At 46.1% G+C, this 24,069-nt stretch overlaps 1 protein-coding gene and 4 non-coding genes across 5 annotated transcripts; all 5 read right to left on the reverse strand.

The window, feature by feature from the left end:
* Positions 1-6,512: 6,512 nt before the first annotated feature.
* LOC132092008 (paraneoplastic antigen Ma1 homolog) lies at positions 6,513-7,475 on the reverse strand. Its single transcript, XM_059498053.1, has one exon. It carries the CDS (start codon positions 7,473-7,475, stop codon positions 6,513-6,515), a length of 963 nt encoding a protein of 320 aa, XP_059354036.1.
* A 2,071-nt stretch (positions 7,476-9,546) lies between these two features.
* On the reverse strand, positions 9,547-9,619 carry trnak-uuu (transfer RNA lysine (anticodon UUU)). Its single transcript has one exon. It is a non-coding gene; the product is annotated as a tRNA-Lys (tRNA).
* A 2,137-nt stretch (positions 9,620-11,756) lies between these two features.
* On the reverse strand, positions 11,757-11,838 carry trnas-uga (transfer RNA serine (anticodon UGA)). Its single transcript has one exon. It is a non-coding gene; the product is annotated as a tRNA-Ser (tRNA).
* Positions 11,839-12,196: 358 nt separating this feature from the next.
* On the reverse strand, positions 12,197-12,278 carry trnas-aga (transfer RNA serine (anticodon AGA)). Its single transcript has one exon. It is a non-coding gene; the product is annotated as a tRNA-Ser (tRNA).
* A 1,907-nt stretch (positions 12,279-14,185) lies between these two features.
* Positions 14,186-14,265, reverse strand: trnal-uaa (transfer RNA leucine (anticodon UAA)). The gene has a single exon. It is a non-coding gene; the product is annotated as a tRNA-Leu (tRNA).
* Positions 14,266-24,069: the final 9,804 nt, after the last annotated feature.

Raw genomic sequence — 24,069 nt, forward strand, 5'->3', positions numbered from 1 at the left:
GAATTAAGCAGACCACCTTCTGCCCTGTTGTGTGTCACATTGCTGCCTGACCTACTTGCAACCTAGCAAGCCGACATTGTAAGCTAGCCCTGGAAGCGGGTAAAACAGCAGTCCCACTGAGGAGAAATCAGGCTGCCATGTCTCATCCTATTGTAACCCTTCCTATCCTGCTCATAAGAGGATGGGCCCTAGGTTCGTTTCATATATACTCTCGTATGTGTGTGATATTCTGGATTAAATATATGGGTCACTAAAATGCCTTAAACTTAAACTTGGACTAAGACAAATACCTAAACTATGGTAAATAACTGAATAAATGGCACATTCTACTCAAACTCACAACAGAAACCTTGGTGTAAAAATAACAAGTTCTCACTTTAATTAAATAAAATAATTGTAAATAAAGACAGTATAAACTAAATGAAATGTCTGTGCCCTTAGGCTAAAATGCAAACACCAGTATACAATGACAGTTCAAAAAACAGTGTTTTCTTCAGGAATAAAATATTTCACACAATGTTTCACTTTTATAAAAATAATAAAAGCCGGCACCCCTTATTAGAAAAACAAACGTTGCAGGCCTGATTCGTGGCTCGGGATCGTTGGAACCCAAAAATTACAGGTTCATTGAGTTATAACAAAAAAAAACAGATACCTTTTCCAAGCACAATGTTCCAGTCAGTTCACCTCAGTCCAGATGAGAATGGAAGCGCACACAGGTGTCCACACCGATATCCACACGATCTCTGATGATAATCCAACGTTGCCAGAGGAATTCTGAGCATCCCTGGTAGCTCAGAGCGCTATCTGGTTCACATCCTCTCGTTTCCTGGTCGGGAACTGACGAACAGCTACATGGCTAGCTGCGTTAGCTAACAGCTGCATCCACACAGTCCGATCACGTTTCTCTTAGCCTTTTGCCCGTGCTTAGCCAGCACGGCAGCCTGCATGTAATCAACAGTAATAAACTTCGTGCTGAAATTAACTGTCGCTCACAACTATCACTTGTCACTTACAAGATTATCAGGCTGACCATCAAAAGTACAAGCTATCAGAAGTTCAGCATAACAAGCTGTTCAATGCACAAACGAACTGTTTAATCCACTTTTTTCTCACATGCGTCTCTCCTTCCATCCTTATCTCTTTCTGTGTTCGTCCCCCTCCCCTCACAGACGTAAGGTCACATGACAAAACAACCTGGTTTTAACAGAATTATTCTTCCTCTAAAATAAAATAATGTTTTCTTTTTTTGGCTTTTACATTATGAAATAAACTAACGTTCTCTTTTACAAACACAATTTAACATGAATTCGCCCACTTTTTAAACACAATGAAAACATCAGATTTTTAACCACCTCTTAACTTTATATTCTTTTAACATGTTTTTTTTAATCAACATGAACTATTTATTTAAATGTGTTTTAACATTTCAGCTGGGTTACACCCTCCCCCTTCTAATAGTCTGGTGTCCTCAACAGACAACAACAACTCAAACTCTACTTTAGGAGAAAGGTAAATATAACAACAGCTTATCTAAGTTTAATTCTTTCCAATCTTAATAACCACACCTCTGTGTATGATAGTGATTGGCTGATCTCTAGCTTTACCAGGCTCATCATAGGTTAGTCTTACTACTGGTTTGATGGGTCTTTTCGAGCGTGTTTCAGCTTTATTAATCAATGGCTCTGGTGTTTGACTAGCATCTACGCTAACATCTACGTCTGTAGACTTAAGAGCACTGTCATCTTGACTTTCATTTGGTTCAACTTCTGGCTCTTCAGAGCTCTCCTGTCCAGTCTCCTCCAGCTCATCATCAGTTTCAGAAGCAGCATCCGGACTGGGTCCCTCCTCCACCTTATCATCCTCTTCAGAGCTCTCTTCTGACAGAGGGGGATCTACATCCTCCTGCATGTCCTCTGAAAGGTGTGTAGTCGGTCTGGTCCTGGGAGTCTCTCTGAGCTTATAGCAAATCCTAGTAGGTCTGTAGTACTCCGAGTCGGAAGAAGAATCAGTGCTAAGTGGCTCGGGGAGGACAGTGTCAGGTAAGGTCAATGTCTGTTTTCTGGAAGTCTCAGTTCTTGTTCTTGCCCTGACACATGAGTCATGATTAACCTCTGCTTTTGGAAGTCTCACTAGCTGTCCTATTGGCAGAATGTGGTCTCTGTGAAGCGTTTTAACACTTCCCTTCCCATTCTCAGGCCTGAGCTTATATACAGGAAGATTTGGCATTTTTCCAACAACCAGGTAAGGCATAGGATTCCACCTTGTTTGCAGCTTATGTTTGCCTTTCAGCCCCAGGTTCCTGAGTAACACTCTGTCACCGACGTCTAAGGACTGGAAACTAACTCTTTTGTCGTAGGACTTCTTGTTCCTTTGATGAGATCTATAAGCCATTTCTGATGCCAGCCGATAAGCTTTTTTCAAGTCCTCTTTTAACTTTGCCACATAGCGGGAATGACTGTCTACTTTCCCATCCACACCCGTTCCAAAGCACAAGTCCACCCGAAGCTTGGCTTCCCGGCCAAACATTAAGTAATAAGGTGAATATCCTGTTGAATCACATTTAGTGTTGTTGTAGGCGTGGACCAAGTGTGGTACATGTTGGCTCCACTGACGCTTCTTGTCAGGTGTTAGCGTTCCTAACATAGAAAGCAAGGTCCTGTTGAACCTTTCAGGCTGCGGATCCCCCTGCGGGTGGTAGGGAGTAGTACGCGACTTACGAATCCCCATCATCTTTAACAGATCTTGGATCAATCTACTCTCAAAATCCTGCCCCTGATCAGAATGGATCCTAGTTGGTAGCCCATAATGCACAAAGAACTTGTCAACTAAGATCGTGGCCACTGTTTGAGCTTTCTGGTTCTTAGTGGGGAAAGCTTGTGCATAGCGTGTAAAGTGATCAGTTACGACCAATACACTGCTCATTCCTTTTGAGTCTACTTCCATGGAGAGGAAATCTATACACACAAGATCCATTGGTCCCCTGCTGGTAATCTGGTGTAAGGGAGCTGTTCTTTGATTAGGGGACTTGCGTGTAATACATTCTCCACAGTTTTTAATATACTGCTCAACATCTTTGGCTATCTTTGGTCAGAAGAATCTCTGTCTCAGCAGGTCAGTTATTCTTTCGATTCCGAGATGTCCCAAATCATCATGTAGGGCCCTTAGAACAGTGTCTCGATACTTGGTCGGCAAAATGAGCTGATTGACGTTCTCCTCTGAAGGCAATTTAGACTGGCGATAGAGAAGACCAGCATTTAGAGTTAGTTTGTCTTTCTCTCCTTTCAGTTGGGAAAACTCTGGATCATTCTCAACATGTTCTGGCCATTTATGATGCTGGACAGCCTGTAGTGCAGATCCAATGACTGGATCTTCTTTTTGTGCATGTACTAGCTCATCTTTGGTTATGTGTTTCAAAGCCTCAAGCTCCATGTGCATGGGGAATGAATAGATGTTTGGAATGCATTCTGGGGGAGCTCCGAGCTGATCCACATAGCGGACTGAACCATCTGAGGAAGTAGGTAAGCTGACTCTTTGACAGATCGACTTCACCCCATCCTGTGATATGGTTTCCCAATCTAGGTGGGAATCATCATCCGGAAAATGTCGGGAAAGAAGATCGGCATCTATGTTTGTGCTTGCCTGGTCTGTACTGCACATCAAAGTCATAAGTCGATAAAGCAGCAAGCCATCTGTGTCCCACTGCATTCAGCTTAGCAGTTGAGAGCACATATGTCAAGGGATTATTGTCGGTCCGTACCGTAAACCGGGCTCCATACAGGTAATCCTGAAAACGATCCACAACAGCCCATTTGAGTGACAAAAACTCCAGCTGGTGAATTGGATAACGTTTCTCTGACTGACTCAGCTTTCTACTTGCAAAAGCCACTGGTCTCAAACCCTCTGAATGCTGCTGATAAAGAACTGCCCCAACTCCCTTTAAGCTGGCATCCACATGAAGGATGTATGGCTTCTCTGGGTCGGCAAATGGTAGCACCGGAGCATGTGTTAGACAGTAGATGATCCGATGGAAAGCATCGGTGCAGGACTGATCCCACCTTTGACCAAATGGCTCAGACTCTTTCAGATAGCTCTTGGAGGGATCTTTGTTTTGCTTTTTACTCTTTTGTGTCAGAGCATAGCCTTTGGTTAGCTCTGTTAAGGGTCTAACTATGGAAGCATAGTTGGCTATGAATCGCCTATAATACCCGCAAAACCCCAAAAAAGATCTCAGGGTCTTCAGGTCAGTCGGCTTGGGCCAGTTGGTAACTGCTTCGATCTTTGCAGGATCTGGTGAGATGCCTTCAGATGACACAATGTGCCCGAGGTACTTTACTTTTGGCTGGCAAAATTGACACTTATCCAGAGAAAGCTTCAGCCCAGCCTCTCCGAGTCTGTCGAGCACCTTAAGTAGCCTCTCCTCATGTTCTTCTAATGACTTCCCAAAGACGATAATGTCATCCAAGTAAACAAGAACCTGTAGAAGGTTCATGTCACCCACAGTCTTTTCCATTAGCCTTTGGAAAGTAGCTGGGGCTCCTGTTATTCCCTGGGGCATTCTCTCGAACTGGAAGAACCCCAGCGGGCAAATGAACGCCGTTTTTTCCTTGTCTTCTTCGGCCATAGGAATCTGGTAATATCCACTTCTCAAGTCCAACACAGAGAACCATTTGCTGCCAGACAAAGAGTCTAATGCATCATCGATGCAAGGGGTGGTGTACTGATCCAGTATTGTACGACTATTTAGTAACCTGTAGTCAATACACATACGTATGGAACCATTTTTCTTTCTGACGATGACTATTGGTGATGCGTAAGGGCTGCGAGACTCTTTGATGATGCCTGCATGCGTGAGCTCTTGAAGATGTTTCCTTACGTCATCAATGTCAGCAGGAGTCAAATGTCTGGACCGTTGCCGGAATGGTCGGGAATCAGACAGACGGATGGTGTGCTCTACCCCTTAAGCTTCTCCAACCTCCCATTCCTCCATGGAGAACACATGTGATCGTTGGGAAAGCTTCTGCCGGAGTCGCTCTTTCCATTCCTCTGTTACAGGGGAGTCTCCAAAGTTGATCAGGGTTTTGTCAAAGTCTGTTGCGGTTGTCTTTTGGAAAGAGACAGTAGTGACACTCTCAGTAAGATACATGTGCCCTATGACAGTGCCCTCTGGTATAACCGTCTCCCTAAGGGACTGATTTTGGACTAGCATCTGGAAGTTGTTAACATTTACTGCATTGCCAGGCACAACCATGGGCTGCAATAGCACACTAGCTGGAAGTGGTGCTGAAGGGGATGTGTCTACCATCAGGATCTCTTTATCAACTTTTTGCATAAACTCAACTTTACAGCTGACCTGTAAGTCTTGCCCAGGGGGAAGTGTAAGGGAACCTGGACCTTGCCATGTAACCCAACCAACATCATCATCATCGACGGTAGGTGAAACTAAAGTTGGGGGTTTAGGCATGTTTTCGCAATGAACTTTTATGCCAAGAGTTTTGGTGATGTCAAGACCCTTTTCACTGCAGCGCTTGACCAGATTTCTCACATGACAGGTATTTGTCCCTATTATGACTGGTGTCTGCTCTTCAGACCTAGGACTGGGGCAAATGAGAGCAAGAACTGTTACAACCTCACTGATTCCAGTAACATCTGAAGGGTATTTCAGATCTACCAAACTGTAGCCACGGTAAGGATAGCTGCTGTTGGATTCACTCAAACCCCAGATGGCCAGACCAGAAACAGGATGCACGGGGACATCTGCGAGGTGCTTTTTGTACCATGACTCAAAAATAATAGTGACCTGTGAGCCACTATCCATAAGAGCATTACAGGGATGTCCTTTTACTTTCAACTTTACCAAACTGGGGGGCCCGATCAAACCTTCTGGAATTACCGTTGTGACTGGCGTGTTTACAACACTTCTTTTTACATCACAGTCTACTTCAGAAGGTGTGGGGTCGGTAACAGGCTGGTTTTCTTTCACAATTTTTAGGGCTCGTATCAGCTTCCTTATGACTCTGTTTTGTTTTTCTGGGTTGTGGCACTTTGCAACAAAGTGACCATTCTCCCCACACCGGTAGCAAAACTGCTCATCGGAGGGTCTCGAGGGTCTGGTGGGGATTCGGTAACCAGCTTCCACCGCTGAGACGGAAGGGTTTCTGACAGAGGGCTCATATGTGTTCTCTTTCCTATGCAGCTTTTGCTGCAGTCTCTTGAATTGCTTCTTTAGAGCCACTAACCCGGAGTCTTGGCTTGGTTCACCTGAGAGTGAAGGGGTCACAGGCGAGGGAATAGAGAGTTCTGCTCTAGCTTCAGTAGGTTTGGGGGCCAGAGCAGCCACCATTGACTTGAGCTCTTTTACCTCAGCTTTTAAACTTTGGATCTCTGCCTGTTTAGCATCAGCTATGTGCTTTGAGCGCACTGGATTCACTGAATTGTTGAGTTTCATCCTGGATGTTTCATACTCCTCTTCATGACGAATTTCACACAGCAGTTGTAGAAAAGTTGGTGGGTTATCCTTCCTCTCCCTTAATCTTAACTGAATTAGCATCAAGTTTAGAGGCGACAGCGCCTTTCAGTAGTTGAGACAAACGGGCTTTGTCCTTGTTGCTGGGCAAAATGCCTTTTCTCTGAACAACTTTAGACAGAGACCGCTCCAGGCGTCTAAGGAAATCAGACAACTTCTCCCCTGGTTGCTGGTACATCTGTCGAAAAGCAAAATACAGATCATCTCCAGACTCAGCAGTTCCAAAGGCACTCTCCAAGGCCTCCAGATATTCAGCTGGACTTGAATCAGGATGAGAGTCTCTTACAGCCTTAACTACTTCTAGTGCTGGTCCTCTTAAACATTCCATCAGCCTGCGCCTTTTTTCTCTCTCCATGCATTCGCTCTCCTCCACCATGAGCCATGCCTGCTCAAGCCAGTGATCAAACTGCTCCTCCCCAGGTGGAACTGGCAGAAGTCCTGAGAAAATGCGTAGACGACGGTACCCACCTTCAGCAGGAGGTTTACTGGTTTTCTCCAACAGATCTCCCACCGCCTTTAAGATGGATTCAGTAGAGTTAGTGGGTGGTTGAGGGCTAGAGAGCAGGGCCTTAAGATCACCCATAGTCTTTCCCTCAGTCTCTAACAGCACTTTCAGTTTGGTACCAAACTCTTCAGGGGCTGGGTTGCTAGCTATGGTGACCAGGGGCCAAGTTTCTCCACTCTCAGGATACATCACTTCAGGGGGAATGCTTACAGTGGTGAGGTTCTCCTTAGTTTCACAGAGAACCATCAGGCTGCTCAAAGTAGTATCAAACATCCTGCCTCTGACACGCACACGTCCCAAGCACTTAATGGTTTGAACAACTTCTTCAATATGGGCTATTTCAACATCAGGTGGGACTATCACCATCAGTCCATGAGCCTCATCCAGCCCTTCTCCTCTGCACCACCTCTTCAGCTCAGAAATGAGCTGTGCTCTGTCTGCCATTTTGCTCTGTGGTTTAACAGATTTTTTTAATTATCTGCACTGACTGTTAAAACCCCAATACTAATCACAAATCACCCCAATCCCAGCGGTGCCTCCATTTTATGTAACCATTCCTATCCTGCTCATAAGAGGATGGGCCCTAGGTTTGTTTCATATATACTCTCGTATGTGTGTGATATTCTGGATTAAATATATGGGTCACTAAAATGCCTTAAACTTAAACTTGGACTAAGACAAATACCTAAACTATGGTAAATAACTGAATAAATGGCACATTCTACTCAAACTCACAACAGAAACCTTGGTGTAAAAATAACAAGTTTTCACTTTAATTAAATAAAATAATTGTAAATAAAGACAGTATAAACTAAATGAAATGTCTGTGCCCTTAGGCTAAAATGCAAACACCAGTATACAATGACCAGTATACAGTATACAATTAAAAAAACAGTGTTTTCTTAAGGAATAAAATATTTCACACAATGTTTCACTTTTATAAAAATAATAAAAGCCGGCACCCCTTATTAGAAAAACAAACGTTGCAGGCCTGAGTCGTGGCTCGGGATCGTTGGAACCCAAAAATTACAGGTTCATTGAGTTAAAACAAAAACAAACAGACACCTTTTCCAAGCACAATGTTCCAGTCAGTTCACCTCAGTCCAGATGAGAATGGAAGTGCACACAGGTGTCCACACCGATATCCACACGATCTCTGATGATTATCCAACGTTGCCAGAGGAACTCTGAGCATCCCTGATAGCTCAGAGCGCTATCTGGTTCACGTCCTCTCGTTTCCTGGTCGGGAACTGACGAACAGCTACATGGCTAGCTGCGTTAGCTAACAGCTGCATCCACACAGTCCGATCACGTTTCTCTTAGCCTTTAGCCCGTGCTTAGCCAGCACGGAAGTCTGCATGTAATCAACAGTAATAAACTTTGTGCTGAAATTAAGTGTCGCTCACAACTATCACTTGTCACTTACAAGATTATCAGGCTGACCATCAAAAGTACAAGCTATCGGAAGTTCAGCATAACAAGCTGTTCAATGCACAAACGAACTGTTTAATCCACTTTTTTTCTCACATGCGTCTCTCCTTCCATCCTTATCTCTTTCTGTGTTCGTCCCCCTCCCCTCACAGACGTAAGGTCACATTACAAAACAACCTGGTTTTAACAGAATTATTCTTCCTCTAAAAGAAAATCATTTTTTTCTTATTTTGGCTTTTACATTATGAAATAAACTAATGTTCTCTTTTACAAACACAATTTAACATGAATCCGCCCACTTTTTAAACACAATGAAAACATCAGATTTTTAACCACCTCTTAACTTTATATTCTTTTAACATGTTTTTTTAATCAGCATGAACTATTTATTTAAATGTGTTTTGACATTTCAGCTGGGTTACACCATGTAATGGGGTTTTTCAGTGCTGGGCCTGGGGACCGACAGCACTGCACAATTCGGAGGTCTGTCTTATTCTACTCACTCTGTGAGCGCGCTGTCCTAACGAGCTGACCATCAGAATCAGGTGTGCCAAACAAGGGAGGTGCACTGATACCCTGGAGCAGGAAGGAACACCGCTCCAGTACAGATTCAGAAGAAGAGATGGAACGTAGTGATAGCAAGCTGAGGCCTACAAAAAGAAGACTGACCATCGCCCAAACAGGGACTTGAATTAAGCAGACCACCTTCTGCCATGTTGTGTGTAACACTGCTGTCTGACCTACTTGCAACCTAGCAAGCCGAGATTGTAAGCTAGCCCTGGAAGCGGGTAAAACAGCGGTCCCACTGAGGAGAAATCAGGCTGCCATGTCTCATCCTATGTAATGGGGTTTTTCAGTGCTGGGCCTGGGGACCGACAGCACTGCACAATTCGGAGGTCTGTCTTATTCTACTCACTCTGTGAGCGCGCTTTCCTAACGAGCTGACCATCAGAATCAGGTGTGCCAAACAAGGGAGGTGCACTGATACCCTGGAGCAGGAAGGAACACCGCTCCAGTACAGATTCAGAAGAAGAGATGGACCGTAGTGATAGCAAGGTGACTCCGCCAAAAGCAGACAGACCTTCACCCGAACAGGGATTTGAACCCTGGACCCTCAGATTAAAAGTCTGATGCTCTACCGACTGAGCTACCCGGGCTCCTGTGGAGCACTGGCTTCTCACCTTTTATAAAGCAGCAATTTTACAACAAGCTGGCCAGAAGAGACGCAGGTGTCACGAGGATGAAAGCTAGAAGCAGTTATGGCACAGAGAGCGAAGGACCATAGATGGCACAATTACAGTCACAGAAAGCTAAAGCAATACTGCAAATCCTTCCGGAAATGGGAAGAGTTCGAACCTGCGCAGGGAGACCCCAATGAATTTCAAGTCCATCGCCTTAACCTCTCGGCCACGACTACGCCTAATGTTAGAAAGCAAGCCCCCTTGTCTGATGGCGCCCTGCACAGGCCAAGCTTCAGAAACAAAATCACGCAGAAAGATGAGGTGGTAAAAAATTTTCAACCTTCCCGTATACTCAACGGCAAAGGGTTGCCGTGACTCGGATTCGAACCAGGGTTGCTGCAGCCACAACGCAAAGTACTAACCAATATACGATCACGGCGTACCACTGGCTCACCCAAGACAAGCCCTGGAGCCCAGATACAAGAGGCAGCACCGGCGTGTTTGTCCATCGATGAGAGGACTGGACATTTCGCAAATAAGTGCGAGGACAGTGAAAAATGCATGGATGATTTTTCCTCATGGCATTCAGCAAACAGCGCAGTAAGCAGGATTCGAACCTGCGCCGGGAGACCCCAATGGATTTCAAGTCCATCCCCTTAACCACTCGGCCACGACTACGGGAGTAGATCAATTTCTGCTCAGTTTGTGTCCAACACTGCTGCTTGACCTACTTGCAACCAACCCAGCTCAGTCAGCAAGCGGAGATTGCAAGCTAGCCCTGCAAGGGGCTAAAACAGCGATCCCACTGAGGAGAAATCAGGCTGCCATGTCTCATCCTATGTAATGGGGTTTTTCAGTCCTGGCCCTGGGGACCGACAACACTACACAATTGGGAAGTCTCAGAATCAGGTTTGCCGAACAAGGGAGATGCACTGATCCCCGGGAGCAGAAAGGAACATCGCTCTAGTACAGAGTCAGCAGAAGAGATGGACCGTAGTGATAGCAAGCTGAGGCCTTCAAAAAGAAGACTGACCTACACCCAAACAGGGACTTGAATTAAGCAGACCACCTTCTGCCATGTTGTGTGTAACACTGCTGCCTGACCTACTTGCAACCTAGCAAGCCGAGATTGTAAGCTAGCCCTGGAAGCGGCTAAAACAGCAGTCCCACTGAGGAGAAATCAGGCTGTCATGTCTCATCCTATGTAATGGGGTTTTTCAGTACTGGCCCTGGGGACCGACAGCACTGCACAAATGGGAGGTCTGTCTTATTCTACTCACTCCGTGAGCACTCTTTCCTAAAGGGCTGACCATCAGAATCATGTGTGCCGAACAAGGGAGATGTACTGACCCCCTGGAGAAGGAAGGAACATCGCTCTAATACTGAGTCAGCAGAAGAGATGGACCCGTAGTGATAGCAAGCTGAGGCCTCCAAAAAGTATACTGACTTTCGCCCAAACAGGGACTTGAATTAAGCAGACCACCTTCTGCCCTGTTGTGTGTCACATTGCTGCCTGACCTACTTGCAACCTAGCAAGCCGAGATTGTAAGCTAGCCCTGGAAGCGGGTAAAACAGCAGTCCCACTGAGGAGAAATCAGGCTGCCATGTCTCATCCTATGTAATGGGGTTTTTCAGTTCTGGGCCTGGGGACCGACAGCACTGCACAATTCGGAGGTCTGTCTTATTCTACTCACTCTGTGAGCGCGCTTTCCTAACGAGCTGACCATCAGAATCAGGTGTGCCAAACAAGGGAGGTGCACTGATACCCTGGAGCAGGAAGGAACACCGCTCAAGTACAGATTCAGAAGAAGAGATGGACCGTAGTGATAGCAAGGTGACTCCGCCAAAAGCAGACAGACCTTCACCCTAACAGAGACTTGAACCCTGGACCATCAGATTAAAAGTCAGATGCTCTACCGACTGAGCTATCCAGGCTCTTGTGGAGCACTGGCTTCTCACCTTTTATAAAGCAGCAGTTTTACAACAAGCTGCCCTGAAGAGACGCAGGTGTCACAAGGATGAAAGCTAGAAGCAGTTATTGCACAGAGAGCGAAGGGCCATATAAGGCACAATTACCGTCACAGAAAGCTAAAGCAATACTGTAAATCCCTCCCGTAGTCGGCAGAGTTCGAACCTGCGCAGGGAGACCCCAATGGATTTCAAGTCCATCGCCTTAACCTCTCGGCCACGACTACGCCTAATGTTAGAAAGCAAGCCCCCTTGTCTGGTGGCGCCCTGCACAGGCCAAGCTTCAGAAACAAAATCACGCAGAAAGATGAGGTGGTAAAAAATTTTCAACCTTCCCGTATACACAACGGCAAAGGGTTGCCGTGACCCAGATTCGAACCGGGGTTGCTGCGGCCACAACGCAGAGTACTAACCACTATACGATCACGGCATGCCACTGGCTCACCCAACACAACCCCTGGAGCCCGGATACAAGAAGCAGCAGCAGCGTGTTTGTCCATCGAAGAGGGACTGGACATTTCGCAAATAAGTGCGAGGACCGTGAAAAATGCATGGATGCTTTGCCTCATGGCCTTCAGCAAACAGCGTAGTCGGCAGGATTCAAACCTGCGCGGGGAGACCCCAATGGATTTCTAGTCCATCACCTTAACCACTCGGCCACGACTATGGCAGTAGACCAATTTCTGCTCAGTTTGTGTCCAACACTGCTGCCTGATCACTTGCAACCAACCCAGCTCAGTCAGCAAGCGGAGATTGCAAGCTAGCCCTGCAAGCGGGTAAAACCGCGGTCCCACTGAGGAGAAATCAGGCTGCCATGTCTCATCCTATGTAATGGGTTTTTCAGTACTTACCCTGGGGACTGACAGCACTGCACAATTGGGAAGTCTGTCTTATTCTACTCACTCTGTGAGCACTCTTTCCTAAAGGGCTGACCATCAGAATCAGGTGTGCCGAACAAGGGAGATGCACTGATCCCCGGGAGCAGGAAGGAACATCGCTCTAGTACAGAGTCAGCAGATGAGATGGACCGTAGTGATAGCAAGCTGAGGCCTACAAAAAGAAGACTGACCTTCGCCCAAACAGGGACTTGAATTAAGCAGACCACCTTCTGCCATGTTGTGTGTAACACTGCTGCCTGACCTACTTGCAACCTAGCAAGCGGAGATTGTAAGCTAGCCCTGGAAGCGGCTAAAACAGCAGTCCCACTGAGGAGAAATCAGGCTGCCATGTCTCATCCTATGTAATGGGGTTTTTCAGTACTGGCCCTGGGGACCGACAGCACTGCACAAATGGGAGGTCTTTCTTATTCTACTCACGCCATGAGCACTCTTTCCTAAAGGGCTGACCATCAGAATCATGTGTGCCGAACAAGGAAGATGCACTGATCCCCGGGAGAAGGAAGGAACATCGCTGTAATACAGAGTCAGCAGAAGAGATGGACCCGTAGTGATAGCAAGCTGAGCCCTCCAAAAAGTAGACTGACCTTCACCCAAACAGGGACTTGAATTAAGCAGACTACCTACTGCCCTGTTGTGTGTCACATTGCTGCCTGACCTACTTGCAACCTAGCAAGCCGAGATTGTAAGCTAGCACTGGAAGCGGGTAAAACAGCAGTCCCACTGAGGAGAAATCAGGCTGCCATGTCTCATCCTATGTAATGGGGTTTTTCAGTGCTGGGCCTGGGGACCGACAGCACTGCACAAATCGGAGGTCTGTCTTATTCTACTCACTCTGTGAGCACGCTTTCCTAACGAGCTGACCATCAGAATCAGGTGTGCCAAACAAGGGAGGTGCACTGATACCCTGGAGCAGGAAGGAACACCGCTCCAGTACAGATTCAGAAGAAGAGATGGACCATAGTGATAGCAAGGTGACTCCGCCAAAAGCTGACAGACCTTCGCCCGAACACGGACTTGAACCCTGGACCCTCAGATTAAAAGTCTGATGCTCTACCGACTGAGCTATCAGGACTCTTGTGGAGCACTGGCTTCTCACCTTTTATAAAGCAGCAATGTTACAACAAGCTGCCCAGAAGAGACACAGGTGTCACGAGGATGAAAGCTAGAAGCAGTTATGGCACAGAGAGCGAAGGACCATAGATGGCACAATTACCGTCACAGAAAGCTAAAGCAATACTGCAAATCCCTCCCGTAGTCGGCAGAGTTGGAACCTGCGCAGGGAGACCCCAATGGATTTCATGTCCATCGCCTTAACCTCTCGGCCACGACTACGCAAGCCCCCTTGTCTGATGGCGCCCTGCACAGGCCAAGCTTCAGAAACAAAATCACGAAGAAAGATGAGGTGGTAAAAAATTTTCAACCTTCCTGTATACTCAACGGCAAAGGGTTGCCGTGACCCGGATTCAAACCAGGGTTGCTGCAGCCACAACGCAGAGTACTGACCACTATACGATCACGGCGTGCCACTGGCTCACCCAAGACAACCCCTGGAGCCCGGATACAAGAAGCAGCAGCGGCGTGTTTGTCCTTCGAAGAGGGACTGGACATTTCGCAAATAAGTGCGAGGACCGTGAAAAATGCATGGATGCTTTGCCTCATGGCTTTCAGCAAACAGCGTAGTCGGCAGGATTCGAACCTACGCAGGGAGACCCCAATGGATTTTAAGTCCATCGCCTTAACCACTCGGCCAAAAACAGGGCAAAAGGGACTGCTACAAGGGGGAAAGAAAGGGAAAAGAGAAGGAGAAAGGAGGGAAAGCAAGAAAAAGAAAAAAAAAATTTATCCATCAAACTTCATGAACACTCACAAAGGATTTAAGTAAAGTGTTTGATTGGTTTTTGACTATATTTTTAATAAAAAAATTAATAATAATAATAATAATCTGACAAACACACCACACACTCTTGCCAGGACTTTCACCTGGAATCTTCCACCCAAAGGGTGGATGTGTTACTATTACACCACAAGAGTTGTGTCTTTCTTTTTTTTTTACAAACATTGCAAATTAAACACTGGAAACAGAAACTAAAAACAAAATGTTCACAGCACAACAAACACACAGCACAACATATGCAACTATATAAAAACCTAACTATATACATTACTATATACACCAATGAAAAAAAAATCAAAGAACTCCCTGTACATTCTCCCTCCACTGTGCAACAGAGAGGCCTGAGGCTGGACAATACCACCGGCCCTTCAGCTGAGTGTGGCCAGTTGTCTTATTTTTTGCCAGCCCACACTGCTTGCAGATATAGTGATAAATATCCTTTGCTAGTCGTTTCCGTGGTGGTTCACCTCTAGCCACTCGCTCCTCATCCTCTTGGGCAGCTTTCTGCCTTCTCCATGTGCGCTGCCTGGGCTGAGTGGAGGGACAAGTTTGTGATGGCAAGGTATTAGGCTGCTGGAATTGGGGAGGGGGCAGGAATTGGGGAGGTGGCTGGAATTGGGGAGGTGGCTGGAATTGGGAAGGTGGCTGGAATTGGGGAGGGGGCTGGAATTGGGAAGGTGGCTGGAATTGGGGAGGGGGCTGGAATTGGGTAGAATGAGGCAGTGGTAGACCTGGTTGGTAGCTGGGAAAGGGTGGGTAGGACCCAGGGGGGAATGCAAAGTGTGGTGCTGGTGGGTATATGGGAAATGCAGAGTAAGATCCAGGAGGAGGGGTGGGCATTGGGCACCTGTTGGAGATACGCTTACGAATGAAGGCCTCTCCCTCCTGATTTGCTGAATCCTGAAATACCATGGCCTCATGCCCATGCTGTGCAGGAACAGCTGGAAGTTTGCGCACTTCAGGAAGAGCCTCCTTTGCCAAATATACTTGTTTGGGCAGTGCAGTACCCTGCAGAATGTCAATGTCAATGTCACCTTTATTTATATAGCGCTTTAAACAAAATACATTGCGTCAAAGCAACTGAACAACATTCATTAGGAAAACAGTGTCAATAATGCAAAAATGATAGTTAAAGGCAGTTCATCATTGGATTCAGTTATGTCATCTCTGTTCAGTTAAATAGTGTCTGTGCATTTATTTGCAATCAAGTCAACGATATCGCTGTAGATGAAGTGTCCCCAACTAAGCAAGCCAGAGGCGACAGCGGCAAGGAACCGAAACTCCATCGGTGACAGAATGGAGAAAAAAACCAGGCTCAGTTGGGGGGCCAGTTCTCCTCTGACCAGACGAAACCAGTAGTTCAATTCCAGGCTGCAGCAAAGTCAGATTGTGCAGAAGAATCATCTGTTTCCTGTGGTCTTGTCCTGGTGCTCCTCTGAGACAAGGTCTTTACAGGGGATCTGTATCTGGGGCTCTAGTTGTCCTGGTCTCCGCTGTCTTTCAGGGATGTAGAGGTCCTTTCTAGGTGCTGATCCAGCATCTGGTCTGGATACGTACTGGATCCGGGTGACTGCAGTGACCCTCTGATCTGGACACAGACTGGATCTGGTGGCCACGGTGACCTCGGAACAAGAGAGAAACAGACAAATATTAGCGTAGATGCCATTCTTCTAATGATGTAGCAAGTACATAGGTTGTTATGGGAAGTGTTTCCGGTTCCGGTTTACCTAATTAATGCAGCCTAAAAATCCTTTATCGGATTTGGATAATAAAAGCATATTAGTATGTTATGTGTATGCCAGGTTAAAGAGATGGGTCTTTAATCTAGATTTAAACTGCAAGAGTGTGTCTGCCTCCCGAACAATGTTAGGTAGGTTATTCCAGAGTTTGGGCGCCAAATATGAAAAGGATCTGCCGCCTGCAGTTGATTTTGATATTCTAGGTATTATCAAATTGCCTGAGTTTTGAGAACGTAGCGGACGTAGAGGATTATAATGTAAAAGGAGCTCATTCAAATACTGAGGTGCTAAACCATTCAGGGCTTTATAAGTAATAAGCAATATTTTAAAATCTATGCTATGCTTGATAGGGAGCCAGTGCAGTGTTGACAGGACCGGGCTAATATGGTCATACTTCCTGGTTCTAGTAAGAACTCTTGCTGCTGCATTTTGGACTAGCTGTAGTTTGTTTACTAAGCGTGCAGAACAACCACCCAATAAAGCATTACAATAATCTAACCTTGAGGTCATAAATGCATGGATTAACATTTCTGCATTTGACATTGAGAGCATAGGCCGTAATTTAGATATATTTTTGAGATGGAAAAATGCAGTTTTACATGCATGTCTCTGTCTACACGTTTCTGTTTTTTTAGTAGCCTGCAAGAGAAACAATCTTCATCTTAAATTAGCAGTTTAAGTGAATAAAAGCCCATTGTCTTTACGTCCTGTAGCATCATTTTTAAAAGCATGTACAAGAAGGTTTTATAAGTACAATCTTGATATACTACTGTGATTGTGCAAAAGTATCTCATAAAACAAGACTCACCACGAGGAGACAGTAGTGGTGTTTATCGGGACCAGAACAAGGTTAGTCTGTCCTAGAACCTCTCTGCTGTCCTCCATCAGCTGTTTTAAGTGGCTGTATACCACCACAATAGATTGTGTAATTGGCAGAGTTTTTCCTTGTGTGTCCCTGGGCCTGTTCCGTGCTTGCTGAAACTCTTTCAAAAGCCTTAGGCAAACACATTCACAGACCCTGTGGACTTCAGGATCCTGAGCTGCCTGCCCATGAGTCATGAACAATCTATGGAAAAGAAAGATGATATAATCTGAACTGTATACTGTGTTATAAACTAGTGACGATCCAAATAGTCAAATTACCTCTCTGCTGCCTGCTGTCCTGGAGCAGAGCCACTCTGCTTCCTGGATGCTCTCCAAGGTCCTGTCAAAGCCTTCTTCTTAACCCTCTGGCTATATTTTGATGGTACCTTGTCCATGGCATGCAGAGCCATGTACAGCTGGACTATGTTGGCCTCCTCTTGTGATGACAAGGCAGTGATCGTTTGGTTTAGGCCAACCAAGTAGGCTGCCAGGGCATCAACTGCCTCCCAGCCCAAGACACCTCTGGAATCACACTGTGTACTCTGGAAATTGAGAAAAATGCCAAACACAGTCCAATAAACATATACGGTGTTGTAATAATTATTTTGCATTGTACATGCATATATTTTAACTTTACACATTGGTGACAATAGGCGTTTTGCACTGTACCAGATACATTTTTTTTTAAAGTAAAAAATAGTACAGGATAGCAATATTACCTGGCTTGATGTGCTAGGACTTGCAGTGTCATCCTCCTCTTCCTCAGTGACCTCCTCATCTGGGGATTTGGGTTCAGTGTCACCCACCTGACTTGTCACCTGGGCCTGCACGACAGCTACTGGAGAGTCATCAGCCCTAAGGTCAGCTGCATGGCACACAGTCGTGTCAATTTCACTATCCTCTTCGGGCTCCTCTGGGGGGACTTCAGGCATGTCATTGTGGTGTGCAATCAACTGGTCGCCTCTATTGGACTGGGCCAACAAGTACTCCACTGCAATGCGCTCCCCTGCAATAATTTGTACCACATTGTTAATGGGGAGAGGACACACACACTCACACACACACACAAACAAACAAACACAGGAGAGAGAGAAATACTCCAATGCTCAGCATTTTCCTGTGAGATATCTTACCAGTGGGTTTTCCTGGAGGGGTAAATTCTGGCATCAAAGCCCGACCAAGGACCCGTTGGCTCACGCTGTTTAAATGAGACATTGTGCAGACATCAAATGTCCTTAGGGTTGAGGCCCCCACCACAGTTACAGCTACTTTTGCCCGGCTCATGTTCCACCTCGAGGCCCCCTCTAACATGTACATTTGTGTGTGCATGGCATTGCATCTCCATCCTAAGAATGAAAATGCACAGATTCAGTCAGCAATTATTTTAAACTGAGGACATACAAATTTAATGACACAGTTATAGAACAGTAACACATAATAATGAGACTGATAGTAAATTCCATGAAAACAAGCCAAATCCAGGTAGCACCCAGGGTTCTGTTGTTGACACAATAGCGATCTTTTCAACGTAAAAATCTACAAAACATACTGCAATTTAATATTCAGAATTTACCAGGAATGAAGGCAAACTGGTGGCGGTGAAAACTCTCCAGCGAGGATGACCCCCTGCCGCACCTAAGCACGTTTAGGACTTTGCCACCCTTCTGGAGTGTCCCCGTCTTTGTGTACAACTTTACATGTGGAGGGTCCTGGATGCACTCGAGGTGTTTTTGTTGCATCTCCCAGACATGGTGCATGCGGTCAGGGTTAACCAGGCGAAACCCTGTAGTGTCAGTTAGCTCCCACACTGATTCCAACAGCCCTGAAATCATGGCCCGGATCTCCTCAGCCCTGCGTGTCCGCCGCCTACAGTGCTTAGCGAGTTCACCTGGGCTGATGCTGGCCATGAGCTGAGCCTCAGTGGGAGCCTTTCCACCATGGCTGCACTTCCACTCCCCTCTCTTGGCAGCCTTAAGTTCTTTCACATCCTCCTGATCCCACTCAAAGATACAGGAGGAAAGTTTTGTACAAAAGGTACCATAGAGAAGGTGGTGCTCTGTAGTAAGGCCACAGTTGAATCTTCTCATAAAATGGAAGATATCTAGCCTTACAATAGACTTCAATGGCCGAAAAAGTTTTAACACTGAAGATGCACCTGTGGAGGAGAAAAAATAAAAAACATGCATTTGATTTAATTTCAAACATACTTTTCAGTCAATATAATTTATTACAAGTTTTAATACACTGGCTGTAAAAATAATACTAATTAATTACCATCACCAATAGGGAAAGGGGAACTTTTTTACACCACTATTAACTTTTATAAAATATATTGCAGTGCACATTTGATAAAGTAGTAATTTGAAAATCTCACCTGACTGACTGCAGCAATCCCGGTCAACATAGATGACCTCAGGCTCTGGCTCGCCAGCATTCTGGTAGCGTTTGATGACGCCCTGGCACAGCTCCTCCAGTCCTGCGCCTTCAGCTGTTGTCAGAACACTGTTCAGAACCTGGCCGAGCTCATTGCCAATGTTGGTCATCCATGCAGCCGTGTCCCCAATGCCACCAGCCAGCTTTTTGGTGATCTGAAAAACAAAAAGAAGGAAAAATAAAACCATTCTGACAAGCTTAATTAAACTTTTTATTTGATTTGTTATGGTACATTATAATATATATATATATATATATATATATATAACACAAATGTATATAACAAAACATTTTTCATCATGTTGAAATTCTTTCTGGCTGAAAATAAACCTCATGCTGAAACCTTCATGTATTGTACCTTCTTTGTAGAATCCATCTTCAGGATTCGGCCATAGGTGGAGGTAATCACCCCCTTCATCTCGTCCAAATGGCTGAGGATATCGTTGGAGTGGACAGTCTCAAACCACTGGGCGAGTGGAAGTGGCCTGAAGGGTGTGGATGCAGAAAAGGCAGGTGCCGTTGCAGATTGGACCAGGGTAACCTTTCTCAAATGATGCTCACAATCAGAGAGGTACTGGATGGTGCGTCGTGCCCACTCCTCACTGTGGGCTTCCTCTACTGCTGACTGGAAGTAGGAGGAACTGTTACCACTGGTCCTTGGCCTGAGGAAAGTCACACATTTCCTGTCCAGGGCTAGCTGATTGGTCAGCACCGCTGGAAACATGGTCCTGTGTGCCACATCCAGTTGTGAAAGGATGTCCTGGCTCCATGGGCATACTGGCAACTTGCATGCACTGCAGCGTGGATAGTCCCCACCCACAAGTTAATAGCGCCTATCCATGTCAATCACCTCCCTGACCTTTGGGTAAATTCCTGATTGGTGCATCTTCCAGCCACACTGTGGGCATTTAAGAGGAATGCCCCACATCCTCATTGGTGCCCACAAGAACATCCTCTGTCGGAAGTACCACCCGGGCTCAGGAGGACATGGCTTGGGCTGCATCGATGGATAAAACCAGTTCACCTGGATCTTCTGCCTCAGCTGCCCTGTGGGCTCATAGAGGCACTTGGCAATCCACACCCAATCTGCTGGCTGGAGGACTCTCTTGAACTGACTGGGAAGAAAGCTCTCCCAGTCAGTAATAGCCTGAGGCAGAGATGGTGTAGGCTGCAGTGAGGGTACTGGATGTGAGGATGGAGTGGGCTGTGGAGATGGAGAGCACCGTGGAGGTGGTGGTGAGGGCTTTGGAGCTGGAGAGTGTTGTGGGAATGGAGTGGGCCCTGGGGATGGAGACACTGGTACTGGCATTGGAGACGGCAAGTGCTGTGGAGGTGGAGGCAGCCATGGAGATGGTGAGGGGCAAGGAGATGGTGTGGGATTTTTTGAAGGGCTGACACGTGGAGCCAATAGAGCCCCATAATGGCTCGACTCAATGTGTTGGAGGAGTCCGACGGCACCCTGGACCCTGACCCCACAGCTGTCACACCTCTCTTCAATGTGGTGGTCAGAGATGTGCTCGGAGAACTTCTCTGCCTCCACAACCACACTACACAGAGAACATTTCACCCCATGTACTTCCTGTGATGTCCCGGTCTCCTCTGAGCTGCCGCCTGCCTTTACCTTAGGCCCTGACTCAATCAAGACCTTATCTGTTGACTGGGAGAAAATTAATATTAGGAACAAAAGAAGGTCTTACTATTGTTCTTACTTCCAAGATGGCGCCGCACATGGCTGCTTCAGTGCTTGGCTCTCCAGTGTTTGTACTGTTTTTGTTCGTTTTTCCTGTTTTTTGTTTAACAAACACGATCAGTTTCACCAGGGATGAACTGCTGAACATTCGGCAGAACACACCACATGATATTTTTCCGGATTTCTATTATACAGACGTTTTACTGAACATTGTTATCGGAGGAGCAGCGGCGCTGATCAAGCGCTTCAGGACGCGCAGGCGGGGAAAGCGAGCGGGAGCGCTCGTCAGACTCAGGAAGCGCGGATTTCGAACGCCGTTGCCTAGCATCCATCTCGCAAATCTCCGCTCTTTACCCAACAAAACGGACGAACTCCTTCTGCTCTCTCGGACAAATAAGGATTTCTCTCACTCTGCTGCTCTGTGTTTCACGGAAACCTGGCTGAATGATGCCATACCGGACAGCGCACTCCATCTGCCGGGCTTTCAGCTGTTTAGAGCGGATCGCGACGCAGAATCAACGGGGAAATCGCGCGGCGGCGGGACATGCTTTTACATCAATGAACGGTGGTGTACAGATGTAACTGTGTTAAAGAAGATGTGCTGTCCTGATCTAGAAACGCAGTTTATCAACTGCAAGCCGTTCTATTCGCCGCGGGAGTTTCACTCGCTCATTCTGGTTAGTGTTTACATTCCACCTCAAGCGCATGTGAGCTCAGCTTTACAGAAACTCGCTGATCAGATCACAGACACAGAACAACAACACCCGGACTCTGTTTTAATCATTCTTGGGGACTTTAATAATGCCAATCTCTCCCGTGAACTGCCAAAATACAGACAGCATGTTACCTGTCCCACCAGAGACAGTAATATACTGGATCACTGTTACACCACAATAAAGGATGCATATCACTCTGTTCCACGAGCAGCTTTGGGACGTTCTGATCACTGTCTGGTTCATCTTATACCGACCTACAAGCAGAAACTTAAATCTGCTAAACCTGTAGTAAAGACTGTGAAGAGATGGACCAGCGAAACAGAGCAGGATTTGCAATCTTGTTTTGACATCACAGACTGGAGCGTTTTTGAAGCTGCTACCACCGATCTGGACGAACTCACAGAGACTGTAACATCCTATATTAGTTTCTGTGAGGATATATGCATTCCTACCAGGACTTATTTAACATTCAACAATGATAAGCCATGGTTTACAGTAAAACTCAGACACTTTCGTCAGGCCAAAGAGGATGCCTACATAAATGGGGACAGGGTCTTGTACAATCAGGCCAGGAACACACTGAACAAAGAGATTAGAGCGGCTAAAAAGACCTATGCTAAAAAGTTGGAAGACCAGTTTACTTCCAACGACTCTACTTCAGTTTGGAGAGGACTGAGAGCCATCACAAACTACAAGACACCATCCCCTTGCACTGAGGCTAATCAACGACTTGCTAAAGACCTGAATGAGTTTTATTGTAGATTTGAAACCCCCAACACCCACTCTGACCATCTCCCTACACAACCATTAACACCTCCTGCAATCCCCCTCTCCATACCTCCTGCTCTTCAAATCTGTGAAGATGATGTGCGCCAGGTCTTCAAGAAAAACAAAAGAAGAAAAGCACCAGGCCCAGATGGCGTTACACCAGCCTGTCTGAAAATCTGTGCTGACCAGCTGGCCCCCATCTTTTCACAGATCTTCAACAGATCTCTGGAGTTGTGTGAAGTGCCTTCCTGCTTCAAACGCTCCACCATAATCCCCATTCCAAAGAAACCCAAGATAACAGGACTTAACGACTACAGACCTGTGGCTCTAACGTCTGTCGTCATGAAGTCGTTTGAAAAACTGGTTCTGGCTTATCTGAAGGACATCACTGGACCCTTACTGGACCCCCTGCAGTATGCGTACCGAGCAAACAGGTGCCCCTCAGGGATGTGTTCTTTCCCCTCTGCTCTTCTCCCTGTACACCAACGACTGCACCTCTAAAGACCCCTCTGTCAAGCTCCTGAAGTTTGCAGACGACACTACAGTCATCGGCCTCATCCAGGACGGTGACGAGTCTGCTTACAGACAGGAGGTTGAGCAGCTGGCTGTCTGGTGCAGTCTTAACAACCTGGAGCTGAACACGCTCAAAACAGTGGAGATGATTGTGGACTTTAGGAGAAACCCCCCTGCACTTTCCCCACTCACCATCATGAACAGCACTGTGGCTGCAGTGGAGTCATTCAGATTCCTGGGAACCACCATCTCTCAGGACCTGAAGTGGGACAATCACATTGGCTCCATTGTGAAAAAAGCCCAACAAAGGTTGTACTTCCTTTGCCAGCTGAGGAAGTTTATCCTGCCACAGGAGCTGCTGAAACAGTTCTACTCAGCCGTCATTGAGTCAGTCCTGTGTACTTCAATTACTGTCTGGTTTGGTTCAGCTACAAAATCAGATATCAGAAGACTACAGAGAACTGTTCGGACTGCTGAAAGGATTATTGGTGCTCCCCTGCCCACCCTCCAAGAACTGTACACATCCAGAGTGAGGAAAAGGACTCAGAAAATCACTCTGGATCCCTCACATCCAAGTCACCCCATCTTTGAACTTTTGCCATCTGGCCGGCGCCTCAGAGCCGCAAATACAAGAACAGCAAGGCACAAGAATAGTTTCTTCCCCCAGGCAATCTACCTCATGAACAGTTAAATGTTTCCCACTTAAACGTATGCTTATGCAAAAATTGGCAATATCCTTATATTTATTTGTTACCCCTCCATCCTAGAACATTCCTGCATCTCACTCAATCCTATTCCATTATCATTTATAGCACAATTGTTTATACACTTATTTATTTGCCAATTTGTAATTCTCCTGTAAATTATTAATTTTTTTTTTTTTTTTTTTGTCTGTGTGTTGTTGTCTCTGTTTACTGGAAGCTTATGTCACTAAAACGAATT

Source organism: Carassius carassius, chromosome 18 (assembly GCF_963082965.1).
Source record: "Carassius carassius chromosome 18, fCarCar2.1, whole genome shotgun sequence".
NCBI classification, from domain to species: Eukaryota; Metazoa; Chordata; class Actinopteri; order Cypriniformes; family Cyprinidae; genus Carassius; species Carassius carassius.

What these genes read in the sequence shown, in the direction of transcription:
- LOC132092008 (XM_059498053.1), bottom strand. Translation starts at nt 7,475, where the DNA reads ATGGCAGACAGAGCACAGCTCATTTCTGAGCTGAAGAGGTGGTGCAGA.